The 18,668-nt window shown below is 41.1% G+C and overlaps 1 protein-coding gene across 1 annotated transcript in view; it reads left to right on the top strand.

The window, feature by feature from the left end:
• HS6ST3 (heparan sulfate 6-O-sulfotransferase 3) overlaps positions 1-7,696 on the top strand; it is a 281,373-nt gene extending 273,677 nt beyond the window's left edge. The window contains exon 2 of the mRNA XM_085215627.1: positions 1,854-7,696. Coding sequence (XP_085071753.1) covers positions 1,854-2,559 — 706 coding nt within the window. The 3' untranslated portion in view covers positions 2,560-7,696. The remainder of the gene's footprint in view (positions 1-1,853) is intronic.
• Positions 7,697-18,668: the final 10,972 nt, after the last annotated feature.

The following is an 18,668-nucleotide window of genomic DNA, read 5'->3' as shown; positions in this document are numbered from 1 at the left end:
TCTAAAAAGATCAACAGATTGGAGGGGCAGCAATACAAGGTCTAAGACAAAGTTTACAGAGAAGCTACAGGAATCTTTAGTGGTAGAAAGTCAGTGATATCTGAAAAATAAGGTTATCAGTCTTGAAGATAAATCGTAGTGTCAAGAATTTAACTGGTTAGCTCTTGTATAAGACGTCCCCAGAAGGAGTCCAGCGGAGGGCCACAAAGATGATAAAGGGCTTGGAGTGTCTCCCGTATGAGGAAAGGCTGAGTAACCTGGGTCTGTTCAGCCTGGGGGAAAGAGGACTGAGAGGAGATCTGATAAATGTTTATAAATATCTAAAGGGAGGTGGGAGGCAAATAGATGAGTCCAGGCTCTTCTTGGTGGCGTGTAGCAAAAGGACAAGGAGTAATGGCCTAAAACTTGAACACATGAAGTTCTGTGCTAACATGTGGAAGAACTTCCTTATGTTAAGGATGACGGAACACTGGAACAGGTTACCCTGAGAGGTTGTGGAGTCTCTGTCTTGGAGATATTCAAGATCTATTTGGATGCCTACCTGTGTGACCTATTGTAGGGCACCTGCTTTAGCAGGGGGGGTGGACTTGATGATCTCTAGAGGTCCCTTTCAACTCCTGCAATTCTGTGATTCTGTGACCCTATGTTGGTTTGTTTACTGGGTAACTTGTTTACAGCAAGCTTGTCTCCTTATTTGCTTCATCCTTGTGTAGGTTTGAGTAAGAATATTTAGGTAAGACTTTTCCTAAGAAAACTTATCTTAGGACTCATGATTTATTAATGTATTATTTGCAGTCAGATGAGTCATGCAAACTTATAAGCCTATTTCTGTACCTCTCTGAGTGTTAATTTTAGTCATGAATCTTCTGCTAATTATTCTAGCTGACAGAAATCATAAGTATTTTGGTTTTGTTTTGTCTTTATAATATCACCCTGCAACTGAGGTTAGTAGTTATTGTATAAAACATTTATCTGTAGAAAACTATTTTTGAAGTCCTTTTGGAACCATACTCGATTGCAGTCCATCTCAGATTGCTGTAAACAGATGTTCAAACTCAACCCAGTAGCTAAAAGGTGAATTGACAGTGTGAGTGCTGCATTTATTTACTCTATTTCAGATCAATACTTCTTAGTGTCTCTTCTGTATTCTTGACAGGTGAGGTTGAATAATGATAATCTTTATATCAACAAATGCTTTTCTACTATGTCATTATAATAAATTTCAGTCAAGCACTTGTCTAAAATTAAGTCATGTGAATAGGTCTGGGGCCTCTCATTATCATCACTCCAACCCATTTAATAATAGATCTCTTCCTAAGTAAGTCTTATGCTGGTCTTCCATGTGGTATTATTTTTAGCACTTGCAGCATCCACATTTTGCCACTATTGCCAGTGCTTCTTGTGTATTCTGACCAAGTGCTGTATGGGTTATCGTCTCATACTTGCATGTCTCAGTCCAGAAGGATGGTGACAGGATTATAGAAATCTATTTTTCCGCATTTTCCAACATTGCTGAATGTTAATATTTTGAGTAGAAGGGAGTACTCTTCAGTTAATTGGCTTCTACATAAAATAACGACCGCTGAACAGCTGATAAATCAAAGCAACTCCTTTCCTCTGATAACTGCTTACTTCCTTTCATTTCTCTCTTTCAACGTACCTTGTGTTTTATTCTCAGTGCTTGTGAAGCTTTAATCTTTTTATCATCTCAGAAATAGTCACTTTAAGTGTCTGCCTTACACTGAAAAAAGTGAAGGGGGTGTGTGGTGATGGCCACTGGGAATCGTTTTGTTGGAGAATAAAATAAGAAAAATCCACTGAATCTTAAAACTATGTTTAATGATATGTTTCAGGAACTTCTATTACATCACAATGCTGAGGGATCCAGTATCACGATACTTGAGTGAATGGAAGCATGTCCAGAGGGGTGCAACGTGGAAAACTTCCCTTCATATGTGTGATGGAAGAAGCCCAACACCAGACGAGCTGCCAACCTGTTATGAAGGAGATGACTGGTCTGGAGTCAGTTTACAGGAGTTCATGGACTGTAGCTACAACTTAGCCAACAACCGCCAGGTGCGCATGCTGGCAGATCTCAGCCTGGTGGGATGCTACAACTTGACTTTTATGAACGAGACTGAGAGAAACGTGATTCTTCTCCAAAGCGCCAAGAGCAATCTGAAAAATATGGCCTTCTTTGGGCTTACAGAATTTCAGAGGAAAACACAATATCTCTTCGAGAGGACATTCAACCTGAAATTCATTTCCCCATTCACCCAATTCAACGTCACACGGGCCTCCAATGTGGACATCGGTGAGGATGTGCGGCAACGGATAGAGGAGCTGAACTTCTTGGACATGCAGCTTTATGACTACGCCAAGGATCTGTTCTTGCAGCGCTTTCAGTACTCCAAGCAAGAGGAGCATCAGCTGAACCGCCTAAAGAGGCGAGAGGAGCGGAGACTGCTGCGGGAGCAGAGAGCTCACCAGTGGCCAAGGGAGGAGGCGGCAGAAGTAGCTGTTACTGAAGATTATAACAGCCAGGTTGCACGGTGGTAATACTCCTCCATCTTGCCAAACCCATGGGAGAATCAGAGAGGCTTTGTGCAGCTCGGCTGCCTGAAAGTCAGCCAAGGAAGGCCACCCGCCATGGTAAATGATACAGCATCTGACAGCTAACCTTCCTTGTCTCAGTTTTTCTTGCTTTCTGTCAGTAAGAAGAATATATTTTTTTTCTCTGTGTACATTAATTAGTGTTATTAATAGCAGTAGGACAGATTCCTATCCAAACAGACTTCCTTCAAAACCCTAAGCTGTGAGAATGGGTTGAAGAGAGGGCTGTGTCCAGACATACCCTCTACAATCTGAGCTATCAAAACTTGTGCAGACATGAATCAGAATTGGAAAAAAAAAAATTTGTTTTGATTCCTCTGTGTTGTGAGAGCTGGTTTATTTCATATTGTCCTTTGCAACTGTAGTGTGTAGCTTCCTCGTGAATGAAATGGAGGCAAACATATTGCCCTTCAAACTTCTACATGCTGGGTTTTGATTAAGGAAAGAATTTGCTGCGGAGATTAAAAAAGACATAGGAAATGTGGGATTGATGTAGTGCTTGTTCTTTTCTGTAAACCTGCCGTCAGAGATCATTTGTAAGTGAATTGATGGCGGGGGTTAGTTTATTTCTCTGCAGATGTTAAGGGTATCAGACTCAGCCAGGTAGCAGCCGTCTTTTGGAGTGTGTGTGGCAAAGGGAAAGCTGGAATGCAAAAACTGGGAAATGAGGACCTTGCTGCAGCTGGCCACACACTGCCAAGATTATCTGACTGTAGGCAATGAAATCAGCCTTCACATTCACAAAAGGTGAAGAGGGGCTAAGCGAACTACAGGAGAGAGGAAAGAGAGAGCAGGAGAAGCTTGAATATTAGTGTGACATTTTCTAGATTTGCTGCAAAAGCCTGGAGATATATTGTCTGTGAAGACAGGCAGGTTTATGATATTGTCTGTTAAAATACATTAATGCCAAGTGAGCACAATTTAAATTGGTTTTCTCTCTAACTATGGTAGTAGCTACAAAAAAACCCTCAGCTTTCATTTTTATAGGATACATAGTAGATATTTGGGAAGGCTTGATATTTATTATTCTGTATGAGGATTCTTTGTAAATTAGTTGTTTTCATGAAGAGAGGTCTGTATCTGGTTTTATTCCTTGTCTACAAAAAGATTCAATGGATTCTTTGTCCACACATTACATTCTTAACTGCACCTATTTATTCTGATTTTTTTTTTTCTTGATTGTATTTGTAATAGTGGAACTTTAAAAAGAGGGTCCTGTGCATCGGAGATCTTTTGAGGGAGTTTTTTTCCTTCTTCTTCTAACATAAATCTAAAGCATTAGGAGGAAATTTCTCTAAGTGCCTCAACGTGGCTGCTAAATCAAGATGCTGAAAGTATATTATTGCATGCATGAATGGCTTTTACCTTACAGATTTACTAATTAGAGATAGTGGAGCACCTGATGTAGATGCACATTTCTCACTTATTTTCAGAATTCAAGTTTTTAGCCACTCATTAAAAGTTTAACGTGCTGCAGAAAAAGAAGTCAAGTTTGAAAATTTATCCCTTATTTCCAAATGTTGTTTTTAATGCATGCTGTATCTTTTTTAGTTCCAACAGTGTTATTTGCTGCTTATCTATGCACAATATCAAAAATACGATCTAACGATCCCGTTAAGAGTTAATGCATACAACAATATGTTCAACTTGGAATATCATAAAGAACATTAAGAAGTGAAGGAGGCTACTGGGGTGACACCTCAGTACTGATGTAGCTTATTGGCAATATTCTTCTTGACATCAGTGTGCTATTTTTGTGGTAAGCAGCAGGGCTGTTGGTCCGTAATTCCTGTTCCACTGGTGGATGGCATACACCTCCTCCCACCTCTGCCTTCAGAAGGGAAATCACGGACTGCAGTCATTCTCCTGCCCAAACTTGGGATGTCCATCTTAGAGAAGACTGCACGACGTCCTGTCTGGAGCCCTGAAGAGGCTCCCAGGCTCTTCACTCACATAGAAATACCCGCGTCTTTCAGAGGTTTGAACTGAAACATTTACAGACTGACTCTCGCTGTGTGTGCAAGGGAAGGGAAGGTGCCTGTGGCACTCCATACACCATGTCCAGGGTCTGTGACTGCTCTTCTTGTCTCTGCGAGCACAGGGAGCTGGAGTGCCAGGGGGACCCCGAAGGGCCCTGTGGCAGAGGCAGAGATGGGCAGGAGCAGGGCTGCTGTTCTGTGTGCGGGAGAGAAACCGAGGGTGTGAAAGGAAAGATGCTAGGACAAATTTGGATTAAGGAGAAAGATAAACAAGAAAACAGAATAAGTCCCATTTGTAAAGTGTCCGTCAGCACCAAAAGCATCCCGTTTGTCTCATCCCTGCCTCTCTCTCCAGAAGACTGCCTCAACACGCTGCTCACAGCAACAGGGGCCTCATTTTTCATTTTGGAAGTGCAGTGTTATCTTTCGAGGGGAAAGGAGAGAGGGAGAGCAGAAATTCTTCCCTGCAACCCCACCAGTTGCTCAAAGCATCAGTTTCAGTTCTCTAGGCACACAAACAGCTCTCCAGACTTCTGCACAACGCGAGACAAAACCTAATGAGGAAAATCAAAGCAGTCTTTGGGCAGTTTACATTAAATTTAATAGTTTGGCAATACCTTAATGCAATGCCTAACCTTTTTGTCAGTCATTCCCCAGGAGACAAAATTAGGGTCTTGAAGAGCTGCTAATGTGCTGTAGTATCTACATTAATGGGATTTGCCTTAACGCTTGGGACTTAGTTAAAATTTAAGAGTTCTGTTGTTTTTTCTTTTTCCTGGAGCCTGTGTGTCACATAGCACTGGTTTTGTGGAATCGGAGGCTGAGATCTTGCTGTCATCAGAGCCCATGGCCCCATCAGCTCCCTACAGCTACAGCAGTTAAGCGCCAACACTGCTGCCATCCTTAGCAGATATTCCTGACACATACAAAATAAGGCAGTTCTGAAAAACTTCCAGGTGGACTTGTCTTAAGACACAAGCATGCAGCTTTTTCTTCTCGAGGGCAGCGCCCAAAATAATGTAAAGCAGCAGAAGAATAAAGGTCCTGGTTCATCTGTCTTTTCACAGAATCACAGTATCACAGAATGGCCAGGGTTGGAAGGGACTTCAAGGATCATGAATCTCCAACCCCCCTGCCACATGCAGGACCTCCAACCTCCCCATTTAATACTAGACCAGGCTGCCCCATCCAACCTGGCATTGAACACCTCTAGGACTGGAGCATCCACAACCTCTCTGGGCAGCCTGTTCCAGCACCTCACTCTCATAGGAAAGAACTTCCCCCTGACATCCAACCTAAATCTTTTCCAGTTTTCAGTTCCAGTTTTCATTGCTCTGACAGTGCAGGCTTCACTGTAACTACACCAGCTCTGTAAGATCGAAGAGCAGTGTGTTCCTTTCAAAACATTTGTGAGCAACAACACTGTAGAATTTCTGTCCATGGTAGTGGCTTCATTTTGTTGTTTAAACAAGGCAATTTGGCTTCTGCTATTGTGGTGCTGAAACGAATCTCATTCTTTTGTAATGGAGATGTACTTACTAATCTCTCCCATCACATCTTCAGCACTGGCTGCCTTTTCCAGTTATAGTTTGCTGTAGGCTTGGAGCGGCCGGAGAAACATGCTGTGTTGTTGAAACGAGTTCTTGGTAATTTGATGTCTAGTCCAAGAACTCAGCCTATTGCCTATGGGCTGTGCTTTATTAAGGAATGGAATTTTTTCCTCTCTTCCTCACTTATCAATGCTAACAATAAAATGCTTTTCTGCCATGGAGAAATGAAAAAAAAAATACACTTTATCATTTTTTGTATTATTCATTGCAATTGCAATTGCATTAGCAATGAGGCTGTAATAGCCTTGCTAGGACTTCTGCCCTGCATGTGGTAGTTACCTGCAGTTTGCTAGAAACAGAAATAGAGAGTAAAAAAATTCATAGATAGACTCATAAGATTGGAAAGGATCTGCAAGATCATTTAGTCCAACCATCTTTCCATTACCCTTGCTACCACCACAAACTACTAAATCATATCTCGTATCTAGGAAGGAAATCAGATCCACAGCCAAATACCTAACTTTAGTGTCTTTGTTCAACCAATCCAAATGGTGGATCACATCACTCTTGAATCTGAAAGTGTTTCAGAGTTGGCTTCCTACTTCTAGCTGGGAAGGTCTTGTTTCCTACACATTTTCAAGAGGTTCAAGTATCAGTAACTATGACTGAGTGTGTTATTAGGGACCTTTCTCAGGCTGTCCTTCCAGACTTTTCAATCTGTACTAGTAGGTTGTTTCCCACCACAGTCCTTACCAGTACTGAGCACTGATGCTATAAAATTTGTTTTATCTCCGCTACATTTTTCTTCCATTGCTGTTCCCCTGATACATATGATTTTTTTTTTTTTTTTTTTTTTTGTATGGGATAGGGAATGTCTATTTTCCAAGCTAGTGGAGATTACCCTGTATGAGGCATTGAGATGATGATGATAAAATCATTTTCATGTAACAGATTGCTATATCCTTCTTTCATATGGCAAAAGGATATTCAGAAAAGGTACTGAACGCTGAAAGGCTCCATTCAGTTTGTAATGCTTTATTTGTTTATGTTTCATGGAGGGAAATGGGTTCCATAGCCTACAAGGTCCTTGGCTTTCTTCTTGGCCACATCAATAGCTCCGTAATTTCTAAGAAATGTTGGAAAAATCCAGAGTTCCCATCAGTTGCCATATTTGAGATAAAAGAGTAAATTAATAGGCTGTAAATTATCTTATTCTTTAGGATTTTTCCTTCTGTTTATGTGCAATAATGTGTGTGAATTCTGCTACTAAGAGATTGTATTGTGAGTAACCATATCTACTTTTATTCCTATGTAAAGGGTAGTTTGTAGACCTAGGGATTTTCATTGATGTAAAGCACAATTTAATGAATTATTTAATGTGTTTAACCATTGTGATGTCAAAAGCAATTGTTTTCATATATTTATTAGTTGGTGGTTTTCTGTAAATTGATACTCATTAAGAAATCTGTTAAAAATGTTTTGTTGAATATTGTTGAGTCCATGAACTACTTATGAGCAAGAAATAAACATTGATTGCATCTTTGAAATACTAAAGGTTCCATCTTATCTACATAGCCATAAAAACAGCTAAAAATACTCCTGTTGGACTGGTTTCCATCATGCATACAGATTCACCATGATTATAATCATGTTTTTTTAATAAAGTGTGCATAGAGGAAAAGCATGTTGACATAACTTACTCTTTAATTATGTTGGGACCCAATCCCAAATCTTATGATTGCAATTGACTTTAGTGGGCTTCATTTCAGATTAAATTTGGACATGAAACCTGAGACTTGCATAGTCACTCGTACTAATTCAAGTGACCTCAGTGTGAGAATTTCCATACTTGGGCTGAATTAAGATTTAAGTATGGAAATGATTGAAATAGAGCTAGTGAATTTGTTGGACTTCATTTCTACCAGTCCCAACTGTTGGAGTAATCTAGAGAGCTACCACAGGGAAAACAGAGAAGTTTCAGTACGCTGCTGCACCTTTAGTCTCATCCACATGTCCTTACACCTTCTTTGAGTGCATGGGCCTTAAGAGGAGGTGATGGATTTCAGCCTTAATATCTCATATAAATGGATGAGTACAATGAACTAGGACTGGGATGGAAACATGGGGGAGCTTGGAGAGGTTTAAATAAGGAGGAAACTCTGAACTCTTTCACAAAGTAACTCAAGATCACTTTGACATTAGCTCCTTCAGAGAGTAGTTTGGGCGGCTGTTCCATGACTATTTTATCAGACCAAAACTTCTTCACAGCTCTTGGTTCCAACAATAAGCAAACATGCCACATCCGTAGAGATGAGTCTGGTTTAAAGAAAAGGCCATGTTGTGGCAAATTAAGAGTGGGTGGCCTTGACTACATCGTTTTCATCAAAGCCAACTGCCCTCTGCTAAGTGCAATGGAAAGCCTTATTAAAGGTAAAAATTATAGTCAGCATGAGAAATTACTCTTGAGACACAGTGAAAACAGCAGTTGTTTAGGGCAGCAGAGGCAGGGAAGTTCTCAAAAGTTCAAGTTAGTGTTCTTTTCTAAATTGTTCTTCGCAGAACTTTATACTCAAAAAACAATGTTAAAAAACACCATTGTAAGGGAATGCTGATTGAGTCTATAGGAACGAGCACCTCTCTGGAATTTATCCTCATGTCATCCTACCCCGTTTTGTATTTTTTCTCAATTTAACTGTACTTCTGGTCTTCTTTTGAAATATTTGTGTATGTGTGTGGATATGCATCTGGGGTCTAAATATATCAAAAAACATCATGAATCACAAGGTAAAATGGTGCTTGTGTCTTGCAAAAGGACTGTTTGATAAGCTTTTGTATCCCTTTCAGTGCTTTTGATGAAATCCCTACTGCAAATTTCAATTTTCATGTCACCTGTACCAATTTTAGCATGTAACATTTTGGAGAAGTGAAAGGATTGGAGGACTTTGTAATCTCCAGATTTCTCTAAATTGTACATGTGGCAACATCTCATTGCTGGCTTGGTGGTTGATGTGAATTGAGCTTAATTCCTGGGAGGCAGATGTCAGCCTCTGGAAACACATAATGTTTTTTGAAACCAGACCCTCAGAAACTGATGGCTGAATGAGCAAAGAGAGTGGACCCTGACAGCGAAGACCAGATGGCGTGGGGAGCTCATTCTACTGCGGAACAATTCAGACTGCTAAACAGAGTCATCCAGTGCTGTTTGCCTGCCTGGCCTCCAACTTCTGCTCCAGAAGGATGTCAGTCTCAGCATAGATGCTGTGTTGTATTTGTAAGCCCAGTACAAATGTCTCAGATACCCACAGGTCTCCAAAAAACAGAATCTCTCTACTGGAGGCATATTTAGAAACCCAGATTGCTGCCCCATTGCTTGTATCATTTGAGGCCATCAATTGAGACAGTCTGCAAGGTGAGAGTCCATCATCATTGCCAGTAGTGAGCACAAAATCAAATGCACTGCAGGACAGTGTGAGTGATCGAAAAGCAAAATGAATGTTATTATCTTTCTGAGTCCTGCACTCTAGCGAAAGCAGTTATGAAGCAGGGGCAGAAAGACGGTAAATGAAATAAATGTCTGTATTACTGATAAATATTACTGTATAGCAAAAGTAGAAATGGATTTTGCCACCAGAAGAGAGATAACTTTTTTTCCACATACATAGTTACATTTCAAGAAATGTGTCAGAAAATTGTACTGTAATGCACAGTTATGGCACAGTTATAAGCAAGTGTGAGAATTGGCATTTCTGGACTTTATTACACACAGCTGGAGAAAGGCTTTCATTTCTGAGATTTCACTCGCATTTATTTCTATTTTAGTTACAGAGGTTATACAAGGTGTGACACCTTTCAGCATCTGCTAAAAAATTTCTGATTATGCCCGAAAATTTGGAATATGAGAAAATGCAATTAGATAGCATGGAGGTAAGTAAATGTCTGTTATAAATCCTATTGTTACATGAAAGCACAAAGTGCTAAAAATGTATAATGGTAAGAATAAATAATGCCTGCCTTGCTCATACAAGAGGTCCACTGCAGGATTTTGTCCACTGGGTGAACAGCTTGCAACTTCATTGTGAAACACGTAGGATGAGAGTCCCTTCACACCATCAGAGGTCAACTGGCACACCAACTTCTCATGCAGCCCTTGGGGAACACCTAACAGGGCCTGCTTTATGCATTTGCTGTGGAGCAACAAGGCTCTTGTCCCAGAAATGGCTCCTTCCCCTCACTGTTTGCAAACAGGAAAAAAAAATCCCCAAATGTACTCTAGAGGAGGTAGAGGCTCCATGACAGATTACAAGGGAGCAGCACTGGAAACAAATCATAGAATTATTAAGGTTGGAAAAGACTGCTATGGTCTTCTAGTCCAGCCATCAATCCATCACCGCCTGCCCACTAACTGTGTCCCTCAAATGAAAGTAAGGCTCCCCAGGTGACAGGACTAGAGATATTTGAGGATGCAAAGATCAGAGAGGTAGGATCAAGGATGGAGAGAGCTGACCTCAGGACCCTCTGTGCAAAGATAATTCTCAAAACCACTAGAATGAGTTTGCTAGCTGAGAAATAGAAGATAAATGGGGAGGAGTACAAGCATCAGAGAGCCAAAGAGACATCAGCTGTGTAGGGAAAGTGTGGATGCCCTGAAAAATCTCTGCAAAGATCAAGGAAATAATTGACAGCAGATTATGGTGGGTTTCTGTCTTACTCAGAAAGCTTTATACTGCTTAATACATGCTCAGTCCCAGCCTCTCGAGGCAGGATCTGATGGGGTCACATCAAACCACACGTGCTCTGCCAAAAGTAGGCAAGGTCACCCAGCAGTCCCTCTGGGATTCCACTGCTGTGATGTGACATCCAAGTGACAAGTAAGCAGCCTCGCATTACCACACACACATGTGGAGCCTAAGAAGTCTCCCTTTGTCTATAGTGAGTGTAGGGTCAGGGTTGCTGCTCCAGCTGTGGGACTGTGAATCTGTGCCTGGGGATGCTTATGATAGGCAGTAATGACAATGTCACAGCTTCAGAACTTCAAATGTTTTTAACACAATGCTGGAACGTGCGTGCCAATAAGTGGCTGGATATTAAATAAGAAGAAGTCATAGTTGAAATCCATTAGCAATAGACCAAAATAAAACCGTATCATTATTATAATTAACAATATGATCTGAGTGGTCTGTAGATGTGTGCTGTCCCAGTCAGGACGGGGTTTCAGCAAAGAGGTCAAATGAAAATAAACACTGACAAGAAAGCATTAACATTTTGGAAGACATGAATGCTGCACAGCTCCAGTTACTGCTAGGGATTGATGGGGTTAATTCTCATGAGTGACTGAAAGTCAATGCATATGTATGGACGAGTGTGTCCTCATGTCCAAGTGTACAAGCAACACACATTCAATGAATTTGTCAAAATGTCACTGCTGGCCACTTGCTTACTATTTGCGTTGATTCCTACATGTTGGACCCATATGTTTTGGACTGCCAGTCTGCTAGGGCCCAGCCATGCACCTGGCTTTGATCTGGGGGAAGCTACTACATAAGGACTAGATACAGGTCCTCCAACCGGCACAACTGCTAGAGCAGAAGATCTTGTCACCTTCAGGTGTACTGCCCTGACACTAGCGAGTGTCCATCCGGAAGCTGAAGCCTCATGGAATTTATATTCTTTCTCTGGTATTTAGATACTTACTGGTGATAATAAGTGGTTATGAAGAACATATCTGATTTCAGAAATGAAGGTAAAATAGTAAATACTAAATCCCTTCCCAAGTTCCTCATTATTTTTGGGCACACTGTAGGATTTGTGTCAGTACTCTCAGGGACTAATACTTCTTACAGTGAATCTCTTCCTCTTCATCAAACTGCCTTTATGAACCATGGAGCAAGTTACCTTCTATGGACCTTAGGCGTCTTGCAGCTTTCCTTGATTTCTCTCCTTTGCTTTGCTATCCGATATGCTCACACACTCACTTAATTCCCCTGGCTAGCCACGAACTGGGAGCTCTGCTCATCTTCTGGATCTTAGTTTGATATTGGGCCCCAGCTCCATAAGGATACCCTTGCCCTAACCAAGTACCTTGCTCTCCATGCAAAGAAAATAAAAACCAATGGGTTAGATGGGAGCTGTGGCCACTCCAGTTGTAGGGAGACCTCCAATGATGAAAGCTGCGGGATGTGGGCTTGACACCAGATATATAAATTACACAGCTGTAGATTTACTCACCTATATGCTTATGAGAATTAAACAGCAAATAAATGAATTACAGTTTATCAATGGTTTAGATAAACAGTCGTGGGATGTTTCAGTTGGATCAGTCAGGAAACCAGCTCAGCAGATCATGGGCTGAATGTAAACTTCTCCTGGGTCTGAGCCAGGCTTGTCTTTGCCAGATCTTATTTTAAAGAAGCATCTTTATTTATGAACTCAGAGCAAAATTTATGCTACATTTAAATCAATTTAAATAAATCGCAAATGGAATAAGAATTTGAAGGAACAAATAGGTAAGAAATATGTATTTGTAGTACTCTTGGGCAAAATATACATTCTTGTTGAGTCATAATGATCTTAGGCTTGGGAAATGTAGGCACTGGGAGAAGATTATTAGTTTCCTGAAACATTTCTTCTTCACCATTTCTTGGTCTGCTTCACCCTCTGTTGGAGCTGCGGGGGAAAAATCTGCCCACAGAATTCAAGGTACAAGTTCACTAGGGATTTGTATGCTGATAGAATAACTGTGCTGCAAGTCATTTATTGTAGTGGTGGGTTTTTTTCCTAGAATTCAGTTTCGATTTTTTTCTGACCAGTTATGAGCACAAATCTACATTTCCATCAAATTATCTGTCATAATGGGAAGGACTTATTTCCAGGTAGTAATATTCAGCTCAGAACTCTGTAGAGTGTATGAGAAATTAGGATTATTTTTTCCCATGTCTCCCACTTTGAATTCATCTAAGCGGAATTTCATCTGTCACTCTATCACTGTCACTCCTTGTCATCAGGGCCTTCTGCAATTTGCACTCAGCCCTTGTCTTTAGTACCCTGAATAATTTAGCAGCTATTCTCCAGCGGAGATCAGTGTCCCCAGAGCTCATTCTGCACGCTGACGAGGCAGCAGGGGAGCAGAACTTGAGGCAAGTCGACACAGCATCCCGATAACAGATATAAAGGCTTCATTTACCATCCCAACCATTTTGATGAAAGTGCTGAGATGTACGCTCCCATTCTGCTGCTCTCACCGTGGAGGTGAAAAATCAGTTTTTATTAGTGTTGAAATTGCTTTTCACACAGGTTGCCATAAACAGAAAGGTATTGCTTTTTGGTTCATTCTTTCAGCAGAGAGTCGTACTGAAAATGTGTTTAATCCCCTTTCTCATCTGTATTCTCAAATTCTTTTAAAACTTTTGAAATTATAACTGTTTCCCTTTTTCGCACACAGATTTTGGCAAACAGGATTTTGTGTCTTTTGAGCACACATGCAGCTCCCATTTTCACTTCTCTCTGCTGTATGGCTATAAATAAAGGTATATTGAGTGAGCTGGCCGTCAAATTACAGAAAGCTGAAAAGGTCAGAATCTTAAATTGTGGATCAGATAAGACAAAGAATTTCAGGTATCTCACAGCAAATAAGATACGGAAAATCTGATGAACACCGTGTATAACAGCTTGAGAACATGTATGGAAAACGTGAAGTGCTATAAACTTCCTCTTCTGATTTAATTTGATACAACCGCAGTTAGGAATTATTGCAAAATAGGCACATATTACTATTTGCACGCAGTGGGAAGCAAGGCTGAGCCACATTCAGAATTGACAAGAAAAAAGGGGAGTGCTTTAGTTCTGCAAAGATCTTGTTAATACTGTTTTGGTTTGGAAGCTCGATAGTCTAACTTGCCACCCTAGCAACTGCTGGAGACGTATAATTACAGTGATGTTATTCTTATATTTCAACAGTACATGGGAATTTGGGCTCATGTATTTCTGTGGGTGTGTGCAATAGGGAGACATGAGGGAGGAGACATCCACTTTAGAAGGGACGAAAAATGGGATCCAAAATACAACTTCCTACAGCCCCATCTGTGTGTGCAGTTATTTCCTCCCAGAGTGTATAGGTGACCCAAGTTTGGTGCCCAAGGATATCAAAGTCATTTTGAGGCAAAAAACCCTGATTTCTGACTTCAGTGTTCATTGTGAACAAAAGCCAGGTTAATAAACAAGTCCCCAAAATGTCCCAGATTACAAGGAGATAAATAGCATCTGAAGTCAGGGTGAGTTACTGGAGCATGGCAGGAAATACATGTGAGTGGGAGGTGACGAGAGAAGGAAACTGTTTCAGGGTGTATAGGGAGACCCATTGGGTGAATCCCTCCCTTTTGCTTTCGTCTTTTCAGAACAGAGGCAGCAGCCACCTGATTCCCCTCTGCTGGCAGGATGGCCCTGGGATCAGGCTGGTTTACAGCAGAGGTGATCTGGAGAAGAAACAGGTTAATGGATTTTGGCAGTATATTACTGTGGAGTGTATTTTCTTCAGCGTTTTCCTGCAAGACTCAAGGACAAGAACCTTAGCATTTCTTCTTAAAATTCTTAAAACTTAACTTCTTATTTATGAGCTACTTCTGATACTGAAAACACCTCGTAGTCTCACTTCAATATCCCAGTGTTTGGCCTAGCCTATAAATAATATAACAGTACGAGGAGATGCATTTCCATGCCAAGGCTGTAAACATATAGTGAATTTTTATATACTGTCTGCTAAAATGGGTGGGAAAACCATGGGCATTGCTTGGCTGTGGTGTGCGGTTAATGAGATGAAAGGGTTCTTCTGCCAACTAGGAATTCTCAGGTCTGGTTACCTCTTACACTCAGTGAATTGGTTTAGCAAAACCCAGGGAAAGAACCTCCGCCTGGCAGATGTGAAACCAGTCGATGTTTATCCTTGTGCAGCTTCTCTTATGGAAGTTTGTTCCTGGTACGTTCTTCCATGCTCTTCCATGTCCACTAAAAAACTTCTCTAAACTGTGTGTTATTGACCATAAAGATCCATGCATAAGATTACAGTCGACTTTCTCAGCAAGCAAGAAACCCACTTAAAAGTTTGACCTCACAGTTTATCACAGAAAAACAGGCTGAGAGGAGGGACCTGTAGAGGTCTGGACACACTTTTGGGGAGGAAGTTCTAGCAGTACAAGGCAGCAAGGAGCTAGACATTGGATCAGAAGCATAGGAGGCAGGCAAGTTCAGACTCTCTGCGAAGAATACATTTGCAGTAATCAAAACTTAACCCTACTCTATACTTTCAACTACTTGGAGAAAGAAAGCTAGGTAGACAGCAGGAATTGCTGAAGGCCTGGTGACATCAATTATCGACTTCCTAATTCCACTGGAAAAATGTTTTCAGAGAGGTCTGTAGAGCCCAAGATGTGGTCTTAAAGTACAGTAATCAAAATAGAGTAATCTCAGGGACTAGAAATGGTGTTTTCTAGGGTATAATTAGTCAGCAGGCTCTCTGCTGATTCTTCCTTCCCAATGCTCTCTCCTTTATGGCAAAGATTACCAAAAACATAAACAACCAAAGTCTTTCTTCAAATTCTAAAATCTCCAAAGATCCCCACTGTTATTAGAAATAGTGTAATTAGTGTGCATGGCCCTGTAGCTTTCAACTTTGCCTCTTAGATATTAGTAAAATTGCTTAATCTCTGATTAAAAAGAAACCAAAATCCAAGAGACTGCAGTTGCTCTGTCAATGCAGAGAGCATCCCATGGAGCAATTACCATTTAAACTCTGTGGTAGGTGCCCTACCAGGAGGCCAGAAGAAAATCCGTAGTCCCTGAGAAACTTATCAGGGACTTAGAAAAAGGAAGAGAGCCCCGTCTCTTTCTTACTTCTCATCAAAGGTGTGAGATAAGCCCCAGGAAGCTGTGCGTTGTAACGCCGTTGCTGCTGCAGCCATATGGGAGACAGAAGTAGCTGTATGAGTTCCTCCCTCAGATTTGCTCCCTGTGTCCTTCCGGCTTCAAGAACTGTAACCTTTCCTCCGGACACGGATTTGTCAACTGTTGGTTTTAATCTGCATCATTAGTGGGAAGATCATTAGCAAATTACATACTGTAATGTGTTGGTAAGTTTATATCTGGAGTCATCTGTCTGTGGGAGTCACAGGAGTCCCACACAGCACAAGGACTACAAACAAACAGAACAAAATCCCAAGCCCTTCCAATAAACACACATTAGAGCAAGTGACAGCAAGCAGCCCACATTCTGCATTCTAATACGCTACTTTTGCTAGTCCTTGTCTTTCCCTGCATTAATTTATTGCATCTGTGCAGCAAACCATCCTTGATCCCACCCATCTGCAGGATTAGGTCAGGAGGAACAGAAGGGCTGTAGTGTTGCATTGTGCTGATTCTCCTCTAGCAGAGGGTACAGGAGCCCCAAGCCCTTGGCATTCCCCAGACCAGAGCCAGTGATTGCAGTGCCATCGGGCATGCGGCACCAATGGGAAGACCTGGAGAAAGGATTTAAGTGTATGCTCGTATTGAACATAACACAGTGGCTCTGAGTGCTACTGAAGCCTAAAGTTTCTCAACAGAATTAATGAATTAGGAGACCAATTAAAAACGAAAAGCAGGCAACAGAAGATTAATAGTTCCTGCACAAGAAAGCTTGGATTTTTTGTTATTTCCATTGTTCTGAATTCAGAATATGAAAACATGTAAACTTCTGGCATCTAGGTTTGATTCAGTAGACACCTGAACTCTGTCTTTTCCCTCAGATCGCCACTAAAACTATTTCCTTTTTTAATTTACTCTCTATGTAGCACCTTATCTCCTTCCTCAACTTGCAAGATATTTTCCCCAGCTCTCCAAGTGGTTGTTTACCTGTTGGAGCATTCACATCGATGCTGCAGTGCAGGCAGCTGCTTCTGGCAGTTTTCCTTTTGGACCCAGTGGGCCAAACTTGGAAGTTTTTCAGCTTGAAAAGGTCAGGCCATTACAGAAACTGACAATTTTTAATTTGGTGTCTTTTGCAGGGAGCTGAATGGCACTCACAAACAAATAAATTAGTGTGAGAGTGACTACTTTAACCAAGCTGCAGTTGTCATCTGGGGGAAGGAGTAAATTAATTCCAATAAACAAAGAGAAGTCCTTGATGCCCTTCTGACAACTCTGGGACCTCAGTGAGGAGGGAAAGAAATTTAGCTTAATAATTGCTTAAGTCTTTGGCAAACTCCCAGTTTATCTTTTCTGTTTGAGTAATGATAACATTTTGCATTTGTATAGACAGAGGGGACTCTCAAAACTGACAGAGCCTCAACCACACAGCATGGCCACAACATCTCACACAAGAGACAAATTAACCCAGCACAGAGAAGGCTACATTTGGGTGCATTTGTCATCACAACCGTACTAATAGAAATTTGTGGGAAAACATATACAAGAAACACATTCTTTTTAAGCAAATCTCATCCTTGGAGGTATTTAAGGACAGGCTGGATGGGGTCCTGATCTGATAGGGGGCAGCCTGATCTGGTAGGTGATAGCCCTGCCCAAGGCAGGGAGTTGGGATTAAGGGGACTTTGAGGTCCCTTCCAACCCAAACCATTCTGTGATTCTATGATTCACTGCTCTGTTTGTAGGAGGGTACAGAGAGGGCCAAGGAGAGCTGCTGCAAACCCAAGAAAATCCATCTCATCTGCTGCCAGCTGGGCAGATGCTGTGCAAGGAACAGCAGCAACAGTTGGGAGCAGCCAGAGAGCTGCAAGGGGCTCAGTGCTTAGTTCCCTGAGGCCTCCAGAACTTCTTTTGACTCTAAGCTCCAGAGAACCTGTCCTGGTTCTCCCTTCTCCTACCTTCAAGAAGTGGATATACTCTCCATCAGGGATGTCACGTTCTGTCCTTGTTGGAATGCCTGAGAAAAGTCAGAAACAGAATTTATTTTCTTTCTTTCTTTCTTTCTTTCTTTCTTTCTTTCTTTCTTTCTTTCTTTCTTTCTTTCTTTCTTTCTTTCTTTCTTTCTTCTTCTTCTTTCTTTCCTTCCTTCCTTCCTTCCTTCCTTCTTTCCTTCTTTCCTTCTTTCCTTCTTTCTTTCTTTCCTTCTTTCTTTCTTTCTTTCTTTCTTTCTTTCTTTCTTTCTTTCTTTCTTTCTTTCTTTCTTTCTTTCTTTCTTTCTTTCTTTCTTTCTTTCTTTCTTTCTTCCTTCCTTCCTTCCTTCCTTCCTTCCTTCCTTCCTTCCTTCCTTCCTTCCTTCCTTCCTTCCTTCCTTCCTTTCTCTCTCTCTCTCTCTCTCTTCCTTTTTTTTTTGTATATTTTTTTAATAAAATCTCATCTGTAAGGGAAATGAATATCAATATTTTCATTTTGTTCAGATTTTTGATAGCTATGGTCATGTGACTGAGAAATAAATCTCCGTGGACTTCTGTTCTCTTAACATAGAGTAGTATCCTTTTGCCGCAAAGGATAACATCAAAACAATACACCAGGTCAAATGCAGAAAATTTCCATAAATACTGGCTACTGTCACAATGCG

This window comes from Meleagris gallopavo, chromosome 1 (genome assembly GCF_905368555.1).
Source record: "Meleagris gallopavo chromosome 1, MGAL_WU_HG_1.1, whole genome shotgun sequence".
NCBI lineage: Eukaryota > Metazoa > Chordata > Aves > Galliformes > Phasianidae > Meleagris > Meleagris gallopavo.
The sequence above is the reverse complement of the archived record's forward strand: the minus strand, read 5'-3'. Positions and strand labels throughout refer to the sequence as shown.